Source organism: Arvicola amphibius, chromosome 3 (assembly GCF_903992535.2).
Source record: "Arvicola amphibius chromosome 3, mArvAmp1.2, whole genome shotgun sequence".
Classification (NCBI taxonomy): Eukaryota; Metazoa; Chordata; class Mammalia; order Rodentia; family Cricetidae; genus Arvicola; species Arvicola amphibius.
Genome location: NC_052049.1, coordinates 188,334,834 through 188,351,998, shown reverse-complemented (window position 1 = coordinate 188,351,998; position 17,165 = coordinate 188,334,834). Strand labels below are relative to the sequence as shown.

General features: G+C 42.7%; 1 protein-coding gene across 1 annotated transcript; it reads right to left on the bottom strand.

Moving 5' to 3' along the window:
* Window positions 1–2,058: 2,058 nt before the first annotated feature.
* Znf35 (zinc finger protein 35) lies at window positions 2,059–10,240 on the bottom strand. Its single transcript, XM_038324334.2, has 4 exons — window positions 10,088–10,240; window positions 7,561–7,851; window positions 6,596–6,752; window positions 2,059–3,491 (listed from the first exon to the last, which is right to left on the bottom strand). The coding sequence occupies exons 2-4, from the start codon at window positions 7,744–7,746 to the stop codon at window positions 2,248–2,250; spliced, it is 1,587 nt and encodes a 528-aa protein (XP_038180262.1). The 5' UTR covers window positions 7,747–7,851; window positions 10,088–10,240; the 3' UTR covers window positions 2,059–2,247.
* Window positions 10,241–17,165: the final 6,925 nt, after the last annotated feature.

Sequence of the window (17,165 nt, the reverse complement as noted above, 5' to 3'; positions counted from 1 at the left end):
CCCGAGTGCTGGGATTAAAGGCGTGTGCCACCACTGCCCAGCTTAGCTCTTATAATTTAAATTAACCCATTTCTATTAATTTATGTGCTGCCACATGGCTCGTGGCTTGTTACCTCTTCTCCTGGATGTCATGCTTCCTCTGTGTCTTCTCCCAACTTCACCCTTCTTTCCAGCATCCTCTCTGCCCCCAAAATCCTGCCTAGGTATACTTTTTATTAACCAGTCCGAGTATTCCAAAAACATCTCCCTCTTTTTGTCTAAAGGAAAAGGCAAGGTTTTTAACTCTTAATATAGTAAAACTGTATACAATAAAAACAATTATCAGGTACTGTCTAAATAAACAGGAAAGGTATTAACTTACCCTATCTTGGTGAGTCTAAAGTTTTGTACCTAATTCACTTTCTATCCTAACTTGTATTACCAACCCAAACTAATTTTGTTTTTGGACCTCAAAACATTTACATTTCCTAAGTTTCTTTTCTGAAGCTGGAGTTAAAGGTGACTGAGCCAAATGTAGGTGCTGGGAGCTAAACCTAGGTCCTGCACAACAGCATTGAGTCATTTCTCCAGCTCCACTTGATTTTCCTCCCAAGACAGTTTCTCTGTGTAGCCCTGGCTGTCCTGAAACTCACCCTGTAGCCCATGCTGGCCTCGATCTCAGAGATTCGCCTGCCTCTGTTGAGATTAAAGGTATGTCAGCACCACCTGACTCCAGCCCCACTTGTAATTGAACCTAAGGTCTCGAGGCTTCACAGACAGCACTCCACCTGGCTTTACTCTGAAAACTAATCACCAGGGCTGGAAAAAAGTTCTTTCATATTCCAGCAACTGTGGAAATGGGATCTGGTTTTTTTGTTTGGTTTTGTTTGTTTGGTTGGTTTTTTCAAGACAGGGTTTCTCTGTAGCTTTGTAGACTGTCCTGGAACTAGCTCTTGTAGACCAGGCTGGCCTCGAACTCACAGAGATCCTCCTGCCTCTGCCTCCCGAGTGCTGATCTTGGTGTTTTCAACCACTTTTCCCAGAACTAGCCAAGGGAGAGGGCCATGACCCAATGGAACAGAAATACCCATGCCAGCTTTGACAAGGATGGCCCTTCTTCCCTGCTAAACACTAAGGAGAACAGACTGACTCAAGGGCTGTAACTGATCTGGGAAGAGTTATTAGCTGGACAGTGAACAGATAATATAGGAATCACTAGCTCATGTGATTTGGTCAGGATCAAAGGAAAGTCCTGAACCTGGAGTTTCTGAAAAACTCAGATCTGGAGATAAAATACAAGCAGAATAGTGAGTCACACTACAAACATAAAAATGTTATGTAAAACTTGGTAAATTGCCGGGCGGTGGTGGCGCACACCTTTAATCCCAGCACTCGGGAGGCAGAGGCAGGCGGATCTCTGTGAGTTCGAGACCAGCCTGGTCTATAAGAGCTAGCTCCAGGACAGGCTCTAAAGCTGCAGAGAAACCCTGTCTCGAAAAACCAAAAAAAAAAAAAAAAAAAAAAAAAAACTTGGTAAATTAAATTAGGTCACAGAATCTGCCTATGGATTGAAAGACCCTGAAGGGAATCTAGTGCACCCGACGAAATGTCATTTTACTGAGCACTTGTCACCTGTCACCTCTAATTACATCCATTTTGGCACACAGGCTTTATCTGACTACAATCTTTCTTTTTTTTTTTTTTGGTTTTTCGAGACAGGGTTTCTCTGCAGCTTTTTTAGAGCCTGTCCCGGAACTAGCTCTTGTAGACCAGGCTGGCCTCGAACTCACAGAGATCCGTCTGCCTCTGCCTCCCGAGTGCTGATCTGACTACAATCTTATAACTTTGCACATTTTAGTTTCTTCGAGTATAAAAAAATTCTGAGGTCTGACAATAGAAAATTTGAAAGTGGCCTAGATTATCATAACCCTGTTCCCATACCACCCACAATGCTTGATTTCATCTGACCTCGGAAGCTTAGCAGGATTGGGACCAGGGAGTACAGGCACAGAGAACAAAACAGACCCACATTCCGTTTCAGGAAGCATGGCTGCTTAGGGTACAGTTAAAGTCCTTGGCTCTTGGATATTTAAGTTTTATTTTCTTTAAATTAGCCTCTGAAATGCTTGTGTTTACTTTCCTTTCCAGAAAAATAACTTTAAAGCGTATAGGCTTTGTTTTAACAAAGGAAGTATAAAGCTCAACAGAGGTGCCTACTATTGGGAGCAGTAGGCTACGACCAACAGCAGAGAAACATCTTCTTCCTGGCTACTCAACAAGATGGGTCCTGTGGTGTCGCATGAGGTGCGAGTTAGAAATGAAAGCTGCGCCACACTTGGCACATTCGTAGGGCTTTTCCCCCGTGTGGGTTCGCTGGTGGACAGTGAGGCTCGACCTCTGTCTGAAGGCCTTCCCACATTCGTTACATGTATAAGGTTTCTCCCCATTGTGGATTCTCTGATGAATAAGCAGGTATGAGCTACAAGTGAAAGCCTTCCCACATTCATTACACACATAAGGGAGATCTCCACTGTGAATTCTCTGGTGGACAATAAGGCAAGAGAGTTGGCTGAAGGCTTTTCCACATTCACTGCAGTCGTACGGTTTCTCTGCAGTGTGGATTCTCTGATGGACGATAAGGTGAGAAAAACAGCTAAAGGCTTTCCCACAGTCTTTACACTCATACGGCTTCTCCCCAGTATGGCTGCGCTGATGCACAATAAGGTTTGCACTCTGGGTAAAGGCTTTGCCACACTCATTACAGGCGAAAGGCTTCTCCCCAGTATGGATCCTCTGATGGACAATGAGGTTGGAGCTTCTAGTGAACGTCTTCCCACATTCGTTGCATTCGTAGCATTTCTCAGTTATGTGGACCTTCTGGTGCCGAGCAAGCTGCGAGCTGTAACTGAAGGCTTTCTCACATTCACCGCACTTAAAGGTTTTTTCTAAGGAGTGGATTTTCTGATGTACAGTCAGATTTGAGCTCTGCGTGAAAGCCTTCCCACATTTGGCACAAACGTAAGGTTTCTGCCCAGTGTGGATCCTCTGGTGCACAACAAGGTTTGCACTCTGGATGAAGGCCTTCCCACACTCGTGGCATTCAAAGGGTTTCTCCCCAGTGTGGATTCGCTGGTGCACAACAAGATTTGCACTCTGACTAAAGCCTTTCCCACACTCACTACATGTAAAAGGCTTTGGCCTGGGCTGTATTTTCTGACTTTCAGCTGGGTCAGCGCTAAGGCAGTATTTCCTCCTGGACTTAGATTTCCGGTCTTTGTCCTCTCGGAAGCTCTCAGGCAATGGAGAGTCTCTCGCTGTCACTTTTCTTATATCTTGTTTTTCCCTCTTTATTTTCTGTCTTTTTAACACATTTCCCTTTCCGTAAGATTCTCCTAGCTCGGGTTCTTGAAGGTCACCTTTCTGTATTCTTCCTAAAACCACAGGGGGCTCTTCTGCTTCATCACAAATCTCTGTTTTAGGAACCAATAGCTGTAGGTTCTTGGCTTCAGTACCTGTACCAGGAAACAGAAATGAAAATGTTAGATTCCTCTGGCCTAGAAAAAGAACAGGCATCAAGGTCAGAATAAAGAACTCCACCTTTGCAAACTGACCTCATCAAAGAAGGGAATAAATACCAGACCCTCTGTGCCCTTCTACCTACACACTTACCTTCCCCAGATTCTGTTATGCTCCAGTATGAGTGTCACCTAAAAGGTCACGGGCTGAATGAACACTTGAGGCTCTGGTCCCTGTTTATCATAAAGTAAACAAACTCATCTTCTGTACAAATGAGTGCTAAAACCTCTGTTATTTGTAAGCTAAAAGAAACTTTCCCTCCTTATATCTGTCAGCAACAACAGACTCTTAGCCTAGAGTAACGGGCCCAAGCTCTAGACAAGACTCCTAGTAACCTGAAGACCAGTTATGAAGGAGACCAGCTCTGCCTCAAGCTCTAGACAGACTCCTGTAGCCTGAAGACTGGTTAGGAAGGATTCCAGCTCTGACTCAACTTACTTTTTTTTTTTGAGCTGCTCACATGGATTAGCAAATAACTGACCAGTTAATTGTGGAAAATTCCTCTCCATAATCAAAAGGCTACGAATTTAGGCTTTTTTGTGTTTGAGAATGCTAGACAGACAGCAAAGGAAGGATAAAATCTGGGAGTGGTAACACACACCTGTAATCCTGGCCCTTGGATAACAGAGGAAGGAAAGTTGCTGCTGAGTCTGAGGCCAGCCTCAACCACAGCCAGTACAAGGATAGTCAGGGTTAAACAGAGAGACTGTTTAACTGAAAACACAAAACAAAAAACCCACCGAGGCTGGAGAGATGGCTCAGAAGTTAAGAACACTACTTTCCCAAAGGTCTTAGGACCTACAATGCCAAGCAAACATTCTATCACCAAACTACAATCAGACCCCACAAAGTTCTTATATCAGTATCTATCTTTCTTCATTTTACTTTTTCTTCTTGGTGCAGAGGATTAAATGTAAATCCTCACATTTGTAAACCTACATTTTGAACTGTAAACATTACCATTTCAAGTCCTTGCTACCCAACCCTGTACCCATGAGAAAATGGAAGGGCAGAACTGACTCCACAAAACTGTCCTCTAACCTCTGACCTCTGTATGTGCACTGTGGTGTTGGTGTGAACACACATGCACACAGAATAAATAAAATTTAATCAGAAAAAAACTTCACATGGGCATGACAGTATATACCTGTGATCCCAACATATAGGAAGTAGAAGCACGAAGTTCCTAAATTCAAGCCAGTCTGGACTACATGAGACACTGGCTGAAAAGAAAAAAAAAAAAAAAAAAAAAAAAACCCTCAAACCAACAAATAAAAAAAGATTTGAAACCTATGTTGTTGGTCCTCTACACTTGGTTTTGTACTCTTTAGATATTAAGCATATAGTCCCACCCACCAAGATATTTCTGACCCCATCTAAACACATTCCTGACCCTCACTTATGGGTTGTTCCTGCACAAACCGGATTCTGTCATAGACAATCAGGACTGATTTCACGGGTCAAGTGTAGTGGCACAAACCTTTAATCTCAGCACTTGGGAGACAGAGGCAGGTAGATCTCTGTGAGTTCAAGGCCAGACTGATCTACAGAATGAGTTCCAGGACAGCCAGGGCTATGTAGAGAGACCCTGTTTCAAAACAACAAAAACCAAAACAAATGAGCAAAAATACTAAAAGATTTAATTAAGTAAGAATAACATCCTACTGTTTTCAGTGTGATGCTCTTACAATCAGCGAGACGCAACACTTCATCTGCTTCTTGGATTTTTTTCTTTTATTTCTGTACCTTTGAATTACCTCCCACACCTTAGAAACCACTTCTGTTTGTGTGTATGTGCACACACACCACAGTGTGCTTGTGGAGATCAGAAGACAACATTCAAGAGCTGGTTCTCCCCTGCTACCATGTGATCCCTTGGGAGTGAACTCAGGTCAACAAGCTTGGCAACAACTGCCTTTACCAGTAAGCTATCCGATAGCCCTAAATTAACTTTTTAAATCTTTAAATCACTTTTCATATTAATGATCTGTAATAACACCTCACATACTATATAGCCCTGGCTGGTCTGGACCAGCTATGTAGACCAGGCTGGCCTCAAACTGCCTCTGTCTCCAGAGTGCTGGGATTAAAGGCCATGATACCAAGATAAAGGTATCTTTTAAGAATTTTTAAATTACATTTATTGCGAGAGAGAAGTAGCATGCCAAAGTGCACGTGTGGAGGTCAGAGATCAACTTTTGTAGTCAAAATAGTGTTTTTCTTTTAAAATATGTGGGTCTGAGGGATGGGATGAGGTCATCGGGCATCTTTACATTTTGTGCTATATCATTAGCCCTAAAGGTATTTTTTTAATAATTTACTTCTTTTTATTTTATGTGTATTGGTGTTTTGCCTGCACGTATATCTGATACAGTAAAACTGGACTTGCAGATTGTTGTGCGCTGCCATGTGGGTGCTGGTCCCGTGGAAGAGTAACCAGTGTTATTAACTGCTGAACCATCTCTCCAGCCCAAGGTATTATTTTTTTTCTATAAGTATTTAAAAAACAAAACAAAAAAAAAAAAGACATTTAAGACTGAGGATATAATTTAATTTGTAAACTGTTTGCCTACCTAGTATGTACAAAGCCTTGGGTTTAATTTCCAGCACACATGCACCAGGCGTGGCGGCACATCTGCGTAATTATAGCACTTGGGAGATGAAAGCGGATTAGAAATTAAAAATTCAAGGTCAATCTTGGCTATATAGTGAGTTTAGGGTCTGGCAGGGATATGAGACCATCTCAAAAAAAATGCAGAGCTACTATCCTTTACTTGCAACATATAAATATCCATGATGACACGGGTTTACACGTGCGCAGAGATGTTAAAAGTCCTGAGGAATGAGCATGATTAAACAATTAAACAGTGAAATTTAGAATTTATCTGTTTGCTCTTTTGTTTATATTAAAAAAAAAAAAAAAAACCACTCACTGTGGCAAGCATATGGGCTGCTCTCTTCACACTGTGTATTTAAGAAGGAAAACCAGACACCCACCCATGCATTTTAATGTGACTGAGATCAGGGAGCTGAACTTTACCTAGCAGGGTTGAGATCCCATGAGGCTCCAGGATCTCACTCTTGGCCAGAGTCCCTGGTAATGAGTAGCCCCCAAGGGGTGTAGTGGCATCAGCAGCAGCAGCAGCCTCCTGTGTTGCTTTTAGGACCAGTGCCATGTCCCAGAACAGTTTCTGACCCTAGAAACAAGGGGGCGTAGATTGTTTGAAGGAAGCATTGCGATACAGCTCTGCAGACGAGAACACACTCCTGGAGTCACCAACAGTGGGCAGGAGTCTCCCAACCTCCCCAGGACACCTGAGAGGAGAAGTTAGGCTACCACTTTCATTATTTTAAGTTTTTCAAGACAGGGTTTCTCTGTGTAGCCCTGGCTGTCCTGGAACTCACAGAGATCCACCTGCCTCTGCCTCTGCCTCCCGAGTGCTGGGATTAAAGGTGGGTGACACCCCCTCTTCAGTCTACCACTTTGATTTTTAACTCACAGAATTCTACAGTATACATTCTCATCAGTTAGTGAGCCCTAGCTTAGACAAGCAGGGAGCATGGCTTTAAGAAGGCAGGGTGAGCCGGGCGGTGGTGGTGCACGCATTTCATTCCAGCACTCGGGAGGCAGAGGCAGGCAGATCTCTTGAGTTAGAGGCCAGCCTGGTCTACAAGTGCTAGTTCCAGGATAGCCAGGGCTGTTACACAGAGAAACCCTGCCCCGAAAAATAAAAAACAACAACCTAAAACAAAAACAAAAGCCTAGGTCTTATTCCCCAGAGTCTGTTCTGATCAGAACAGACTATACTGTGGGTAACAAGATATTGTAAAGCTCCTCAGGTTCTATGCGGCAATGGTCGCGAGCCACAGACTTATAGATCAGTACTAACAGATCAATCGAAGGGAACATCTCACTATGTTCCAGAGTATAAAAGGGAGAGAACAAGGCCTGGGTTTGGCAGTGGAGTGCCTCTGGAACTATCTGAGATCCGCGTTCTCACTTACCTTTCCCTCCGCCTCAGATACATCAATGCTTAAATAAGGACGTTCCCCTGGGGCCCAGACCTTGACACTCTCAGGGTACACCTGTCGACTGGATGCGCTCACACTTTCACCATCGTCCCCATCCTTTTCCACCTTCACTGGGCCCCAGGAGGCTCGGGCCATGGTCCTCTTCAGTTCTGCAGCCATCTTCTCTGTTCAGCGGGGGAGCCCAGCACTGGTCACGCCCCATCTAATCTCGAAGTCTCCAGAGCTCCTGAGTCTCTCTTCCCAGTGCCAGAGGAGTACTGTTCCCTGCAAAACCAGAAAACACAGTTAACACCAAATATAGCTTTGCATGGATAACACCCTGCCCATTGGTTGATGCTTCCTGCTCCTGGCTAGTGGCATGGTAGAACATAGCAGTCTGTTCTCCTTCAAATTTCAGGGGTACCCTGGTGTGCACACCTTTAATCCCAGCACTTGGGGAAGCAGAGGCCCTGTCTACATAGACCATCCCGGGCTGCATAGTAAGATGGTATCTCGAAAAAAGGAGGAAGAATTAATATTTTAACTGTAAAAACTTTTAAGAATATAGAAAAATATTAGGGAAAATCTCCAATCCAGTGATAATAATTATTTTACTTAGCAGCTTGTTTTTTTTTACCATGGGGACACATATTTTCAGAATTAGACTAATTTTTTTTTCCTTTCAGAGCTGAGGACCAAATCCAAGGCCTCAAATGCCCTACCACTGAACTAAATCCCCACCCCCTAAACTAGAGTTTTAAAGAGGAGACATTACAAAGGTTCTCTAAAGAGAAAAGAATGATTATCTCAAAGGTTATGATTCCAAGCATTTTGAGGTCATTTCTCTTTTTGGTCTTAAAAGTATTCATGTTAACACTGTTTATCTTTTTTTTTGTTGTTGTTTTTGGTTTTTCGAGACAAGGTTTCTCTGTAGTGTTGGAGCCTGTCCTGGAACTAGAGCTTGCAGACCAGGCTGGCCTTGAACTCACAGAGATCCGCCTGCCTCTGCCTCCCGAGTGCTGGGATTAAAGGTGTGCACCACCACCGCTCAGCCTATCCTTATTTTTTTAATTGTTGTACAATAACCTATAATTTTCAGCCTTTCCGAAGGTTAAATAAACATATAAAATCAAATGTATTATACACACACACACCACACACACAGCATAATTAGTGACTAGATTGGATGTCGCTCGTCCCATGTGTACTTTTGGACCACACTTGGACACACTTCACCACTCAGTACTGTGTAATAGTGTTGCATTTGTATTTTAATAAAATTTGCCTGAGGGTCAGAAAAGTAAAACAGCCACAGTGGCCAGCCTTACAGACCAGGCAGCAATGACACACACCTTTAGCCCCAGTAGCCACACTAGCTTGCCACAGAAACCAGGTGGTAGTGGTGGTACAGGCCTTTAATCCCAGCTCTCGCGAGGATTATAAACCGGGAGGAGACAGCCCTTAGACACAGTCTCATTCTGGTATTCCTGGAGGCAGGATCACCATTTTGGACTGAGGTTGAGGTAAGAGTTAGTGACTAGCTGTTTTGCTTTTCTGACCTTCAGGTAAGTTTTATTTATTAAAACACAAATGAAATGCCATTACAGTGCTGGTGGGTTTTGCTGTGGCTTCTGCAGTGCTGGGAAGACATCCAAAGGCCTGATGCTATTAGACAGCCGCTCTACCGCTGAGGTACACCCTCAGCCACAGCCACTTCTTGACCCAGTGACTGTTTCACAACAGCCTCGTAAGGGCCTTCCAATATCTAAAGTAAACAAAGCATAAATACCTCACTCTGGCGGAGGATTCTACACTTACTTCACCGTACTGTTTACAACCTTTTCTTTAACAAACATGGACTTCACTCCTTAGTTTGGTAACAGTTGTTCTGTACAAGTCACCCTTTAGGCCTATTGCATTTTTCCTTTAGAAGGAACTGCGAGGTCACTAGCTTAAGGGCTTATATGTTTCAAATTGCTTCCTAAAACACCACATAAAGTCAGGCACACAACTACTAATTAACAAGACCTTTTTTTAAATCTCAGATGAGCCAACTGGTGTTTTTTTTATTATTATTATTTTAACTAAATCAAATAATCTATTATTTTAGCTGGCTATAAGGAGACTAGTTTTTTGTTTGTTTCTATTCCCCTTTGGTTCTGTTACTAAAAACTGTGCCAATTTTTACCAAATCCACCTTTGCAGCTTTTGGAGTAATCATACTCATTTTTCCAACGTTAACTTTATTGTACACACTGAATTTTCAAGGAATGCCACGCTTTTCTCCACTGAACCAAATCACAGTTCTGGAGGGTTATTCTCCCCGTGGTGGGGCTGAGTCCCCCTGGCAGGAAAGCCTTTGAGACTCGTTCCCCTACGTGCACACGCTAGGCTGTCTACCCTGAGTCTTCCGAACTGACTCCGTGGGCTTCGCGCCCCCGCAGGCCCGGAGCCACACGCACGGGCTCCGTCCTCCAGAGCCCGCAGCCCCTCGCCGCCCGGCCCCGGCCCGTCCCACTACCTCGTGGCTCCGCAAGAAGGATGGGTCGGTGCGTGGCGATCCTGCTCCTCTCCCGCCCGGCGACACCCGCACCCGCTCACCACGGAGGCCCAGCGAGCCAGCGCCAATTTCGGGACTGAGACTACAGAGCCTCTCTGCATTAACCGGGAGAACAATGACCGGACAGGAAGTGCCTCGGGAAGGGCTTCCGGCTCCACAGACACAAGCCGACCTCTCTAGGAATCTAGGAGGTCGTCCTCCTCCGCGCATTTCCTAAGAGTCCTGAGATTAGAGAGGGCCAGGTATTAGCGGGCAGGACAGGGGCAATTCTTGCAAGGCGCGCACCTACCCAGAGCTGCCAAACTGTAGAAAATCCTGATAGATTGCAGAAAAAAATGTTTATTTTCAAAATGTCAAACAGTACAGAAAAATTGAAGAAATGATACAATGAATACCACCATCATTCATCTGGACAAGACCAAAGCAGTCCAATTATCTTTTGCACTTTTCTTTCTAGGATTTGATAATGACCAAAGGTGATGATTAATTCCTTGTACCCATTTTTGCTTTCAATCTCCTGCTTAAACAAAACAAAAACAACTATTTACGAGTGGGTATGTACCCTAAAGTTTTAAAGTAATGAAGTAATTGGTCCTTCCTTTGTAACTGTAAAAGGCAGCCTTCCAGTAAAAGAATACCTTGCTTGTTTAAACTCTGTTAATCTATAGCAAATTGCTCGGACATAAATGTCCATGGGTTCCTGGAATAATTTGTTTTTCACCTGTAATATGTAAAATGTTTAATCATGTAAGGGATACAGAGAACATGCTGGTTGTTTTTATTTTTTACTTGTATTCATTCACTTGAAAAACAAAATGTAACCACATTGTAATTTTTATATTGCCTGAAAGATTTTGCTGGGGTGTATAAGCTGTAAGGGCAAGAATAAAGATAGAATCAAAATAATTTAGAAGGAAAGCATCAAGAATGAGAGAAAGAAATCACCAGGAAAATAAAGAATAGATAATATGGAAGAAGAATAAAGAAAAGGTCTGAAGGAAACCATCAAGAGAGTGTTTTCTCCCTTAACCCCCTCAGATAGTCACAGTACCACCCCTCTGAGCCCTTTTCTGCTGAAGGCTGGGCCCCCAGGCAATACTAACAGAACATTTAATTGAGGTGGTGGCTTACAGTTTCAGAGGTCCAGTCCATTATCACCATGGTGGGAAGCATAGCTCTGTTAAGGGAGACATGGTGCTGGCTATATCTCATCAGAAGGCAGCAGAAAGTCAACTGTTACACGGAGGGAAGCTTGAGCAAGAGAGACCTCAGAGCCTGCTCTGCACCACACTCTTCCTCCAACAAGTCATGCCTAATAGTATCAGTCCCTTTGGGGCCATTCTCCTTCAAACTGCAACAGTTACCTCAGTGTGATTGCATTTCATCTTACAAATGACTGCATTTTTCTTTTTTTACTGTTCTGAGGTCCTGGTAAACACCTTTATACCAAGACATATGCCCAGCCCTACCTAGATTTTCTGATCTCTCAGTGACTCATATTTACAGCAAAAAAAAATTTCTTCCATAGTGTGATTTCTTTTTGTTATAGGTGACGTCTTGAAGTAGCAAGAATTCCTTTGTGGACCCCACACATATTAACAGTGTTTTTCATCTGTATTAACTTTCTGGTGTACAGTAAGTATTTTTCCTTTGCCTAAAAGCTTTGCTATAATCATTACAGCCATAGGGCTTCTCCCCTGTGTGGATTCTCTGGTGACCAATTAAATTCCTCTTATAGCTAAAGGATTTCCAGTATTTCTCCCACTCATAAGGTTTTTCCCCAGCGTGCATTCTCTGATGCACCACGAGGTTTTTATTCTGACTAAAATCTTTCCCATGCTCCCCACATTGTGAAGTTTGTCTCCACTGTGGTTTCTTTGATGTACCATAAGCTTTCTATTAGAGGTAAAGACTTTTATGCATATGTAATATGCGTAAGTTTTTTCCCCATTGTGAATTCTTTGATATTCACCACACTCATTACAAACACAGGGCTTCTCCCAGTGTGGATCCTCTAATGGGCTATCAGGTTTGAGCGGTAACTGAAGATTTTCCCACAGCCATTGCCCTTGTAGGAGTCTCCTCGTGTGAATCCTCTGATGCCCAATGAGGCTTTTCTTCAGAATGAAGCACTTTCCATACTCATTATACTCAGAGGGCTTTTCACCGCTGTGGGTTCTCTCATGTTCGATGAGGTTCCTGTTTAAACTAAAAGCCCTCTCAGACTTAACTACATTCAAAGGGCTTTTATCCAGTGTGGATTCTCCGGTGAACAAACATTCCTGAATTATAACTGAAAGCCTTCCCATAGTCTTCACTCTTGTAAGCTCTCTCTTGTGGGTATGGAGTTTCTGATGTCCCATGAAACTTTTGCTCATCATAAGGGTTTGCCCATGCTCTCCACATTCATATGGCTTCTTCCATAATGTAGTCTCTCACAGTCAAGAAGGTTTCTGTTGGAGCCAAAGACTTAACCACAGTTTTTGCATTCATGGAGACTCTCTCCAGTGTGGAGAGCAAAATAAGGCTCTTCTTCAGAATGAGCACTCCCCACATTCACTACAGCCATAGGGCTTTTCTCCATTATGGAGTCTCTGATGGTCCAAGGGATGAGCACTCTGAGGAGAGGCTTTGCCATCAATCATCGTTGTATTTGAAAGTCAGTAAGTGTTCTTGGAAAACACCTTGCCACATTATCACATTTATATGGTCTCTCCCCTGAATGGTGTCGATCTCTCCCCTGAATGGTGTCAATCTCTCCCCTGCATGGTGTCGCAGATGTATTAAAAGGCCTGAGGGCCTAAAGGAGCCCTTTCCACACTCCTTATGTTTGTAAGGTTTCTCCCCTTGTGGGTTCCCTTGTCGTAAGGAGCTGCGGGCAGGCCTGCTTTTCATCCCGCCCGGCTCCCAGCCACCAGCTAGCTTATGCCCCAAAATAACAACACACAAACTGTATTCATTTAAACACTGTCTGGCCCATTAGTTTCAGCCTCTTATTATCTAATTCTCACATCTTGACTAACCCATATCTAATAATCTGTGTAACACCACTAGTGGTGTCTTACCGGGAAAGATTCGGCATGTCTGACCTGGCGGCTGGCTCCATTGCATCTGCCCCAGAGAGGAGAGGCATGGCGATTGACTAACTTCCCAGCATTCTGTTCTGTTTACTCCACCCACCTAAATCCTGCCTATCAAAAAGCCAAGGCAGTTTCTTTATTAACCAATGAGAGTCCTCCATCATTCCCTGGTGGTTTAGAAGATAAGCTCTCTGAGAGAATGCTCTCCCACAGTCCTGGCCTTTGGAAAGTCTCTCCCCAGGACGGTCTGTAAGAGCATTAGAAGGGCCAAACAGAGTCTTTTCCACACTCCCTCCTTACATTTATGAGATTTCTATCAGTATGGATTCTCTGATGGTTCATAAGATGGGGGATTTTACTAAAATGTATACAACATATATCACGTTATAAAACTTCTTTCCTTCAGTATCTATGAAACATTCACAAGTAGTTGAATCCAAGGTCAAGCTTTCTTCAAATTCCCTCCGTGTCTGGCGTTGTTTTTCTGGTAGAGTCATTTTCTTCTTCCATTGTTCACATCCGCAAAGGGGCCCCTTCTTTACTATATATACTCTTTCCCTGTTCGTTTTCTGACTGACTTGTCAAAACTTGCCATTCACACTCTTCTTCAAAGTCAAAGAAATATGTTCTTGGAATCTTTTTGATGTTCCTTTTATATAATCTGCTCTTTAGAAAATGCTCAGTTTTGACATCACCTCCTCATTCTCGGTAATGGTATCCCATTCTGGTAAAATGAATTAAATGCAAAGCTATCAAATTATTCTATTTCTGAAAAGACAATTTTTTGTTGGTTATTCTGGTGCTAGAGATGGAACCCAGGGTTTTGCGTTAGCTAAGCCACTGCCCATGTCCTTTTCCTCTTACCCAGTTGCTCAAGTTCTTTGCAACTTGCTACAAGCACCATCTCCACCCCTTTCAAAACTAATCGCCTAGCCTGGTCTACAAAGTGAGTTCTAGGACAGCCAGGACTGTTACACAGAGAAATTCTGTCTCAAAAATCAAAACAACAACAACAACAAAACTAAACGGTAAGCCTGGTGCTGTAATCCCAGCACACGGGGAGGAGAAGCAGGATAATAAATTAGGGGCTCAGCAGGTTAAAGTGCTTGTTGAAAAGACTAGGGACTTCTACCTAATAGAAGAACAGAACCAACTCCTGCAAGGTGCCTTCTTATCTCTGAGCATGTGCTGTGGCAAAACCCCTTTAATGAATAAGTAAAATAAAAAAGTTTTCTAAAAAGTTTATGAGCTAGCCTGATGGTGGAGGTGCACGGCTTTAGTCCCAGCATTTAGGAGGCAGAGGCAGGCAGATCTCTGTGAGTTTGAGGCCAACCTGGTCTGTACAGTGAGTTCCAAGATAGCCAAGGTTACACAGAACCAACCAAACAAACAAACAAAAAATATAAGCTACTACAAAAGATTCTATGACAACATATTATACAATTAAGAAGAAATGGGAAAATTCCTAAAGACAAAAACTATTAAAACTGACTCAAGACATTTAAAACTCTGATAAAACACAGTGAGTAAATTAGTTAGCTTCAATTTTTGTCTAATTTTGTCTTATATTTTAAAAAAGATTGATTGATTGATTTATGCATAGTGTGTCTGCATGTTTGACTGCACACCAGAAGAGGGCACCAGATCTCATTATAGAAGGTTGTGAGCCACCATGTGGTTGCTGCGAATTGAACTCAGGACCTCTAGAAGAGCAGCCAGTGTTCTTAACCTCTGAGCCATCTCTCCAGCCCCACCAGCCAAATTTTTTAAGCAAATTACTCACACAAAACCCCAGGCCCAAAATGAGTCACTGTGAATTCTACCAAACATTAAAGACTTGGTTCTATTCTTCTGCTAAACTATTGTAATAAACAGAAGAGGAAACATTTTCCAGCTTAGCCTACAAGGCCAGAAGTACCCTGACAACAAAACCATAACATAAAAATATAAACAGCAAGCCTGGGGAAAGTTACTTTATATGGGAAAAGACTGTAGAAAAATACTATAAAGTATTTTATAAAGGAAGGAAGAAACCAACTTCTGTCCTCTGACCTTAGTATGAGAGTCATAGCATAGTGGGAAGCTGCCTCTTCTTTCCCCTTCCAAAGACAAATAAATAAATGTAATTTTTTTTAAATCTTACTTATTTTTGCTTTATGTATATTGCCTAAATGTGTGTCTGTGCACCACATGTGCACCTGGTACCCAAACAAACAAACAAACAAACATTCTTAACCACTGAGCCATCTCTCAAGTCTCAAATATACTAACAAAACAATTTTCTAAGGTTTAAAAAAACATAATACTGAAAAGCAAGCCAAGAGAATAAAAGAAGCACAACATTTTACAAAGGAAAAGTAGTTATAGCAGAGAAAAATGTAGAAGAGGCGTGACAAGGAGTAAGATGACCAGTGCACATCTGAAAAGAACAATCAGAGGGAAAACAGAATTCCTATTGTTCCTTTCCATAACAAAGGTTTAATTAAACACCAGCCAAGTCACGAGCACTTACAGGGAGTAGGCTCTCCTGTGAACTTTCTGGGGGTCATCAGGGAGTTGACCCTCCTGTGAACTTTCTGGGGGTCATCAGGGAGTGGACCCTCCTGTGAACTTTCTGGGGGTCATTGGAGAGTTGACCCTCCTGTGAATTTTTGGGGGGCATCAGTGTAATTTCACTGCTTAAAAGAAGCAGTTTGCTAATATGCTTCAAAGCTTAAAACTTAGAGAATATTCGACCTACCACACCATCACTGCTGAGATACTGAAGAACATATTTTCGTAATTGTAAAACTACATGGTACGAATTGCTATAGACAATAAAATTGTAAGGTTGCTAGACACGAAGTTATTATATGAAATAGGTTTTAGTGAGGCATGGCTGTACATATCTTTAATTCCATTACTCAGGAGGCAGAGGCAGGAGGTCTCTGTGTACTCTATTCTGGTCTGAGACCTGCGAAGGTTCTCCTGCCTCAGCTCCCAAGTGCCAGGAGCATGAGCACGTGCCACCCAGGCTCCAGAGTTACTTGTGGTGAAACAAGAAGGGCCAGCTAGGTAAAGGCCTAAGCGAGCAGATGCATGATTGAACTTAGTGTGATCTAAAGCAAAGTCTGAGGTAAAATCCATGCTCTCAAAAAAAATAAGAAGTACCCTGGAGGGGTGTCTAGACATCTGGTTTACCTTCCAGCTAGCCATCAGACCTAAAGCCATCCAAGGAGTGCTTTCTAGCTTAGTTTCCTTATCTCTTAAAAGGAGGTGGATTAATAATCTATAATTCGGTATAAGGATCTATAATTGTTTACTTTTTTGGCTTTTTTTGAGACAGGGTTTCTCTGTAGCTTTGGAGCCTATCCTGGAACTAGCTCTTGTAGACCAGGCTGGCCAAGAACTCACAGATATCCGCCTGACTCTACCTCCCAAGTGCTGGGATTAAAGGCATGCACCACCACCGCTTGGCTAATTGTTTACTTTTAATAAAATAAGAAGTCCATCCTTGATACCTGATACCATTGCCCAGACTGAGTTATGGTTCAGACTGCCTACATACAAGTATTTTTCATGAGCGACAGATTGAAGGAAAATAATTGGAGTAAGACTAAAGTACAAAATATATGTGCAGAAGAATGTCATAATGAATTTTTTACATAATAAATAGGCTGATCTTTAAAAAACAAAACCCATAGGGATGGCTCAGTGATCTTCCAGAGACCATAAGATTGGTTCTCAACATCCACATCGGGTGGCTCACAGATACCTGCATCTACAGCTTCAAAGGATCCAATGGCCCCTTCTGGCCTCCATTGGCACCTGAACACATGTAGTATATATTCACACAGACACACATATACACACATTTAAGAAAAAAATGAATCTAATAAAAAATACAGGAAACAATGCCAAGGTTCCAACCTAAAGGTCAAGAATTCAAAGTTTTGCCAGAAGCACATATCTCAACTATA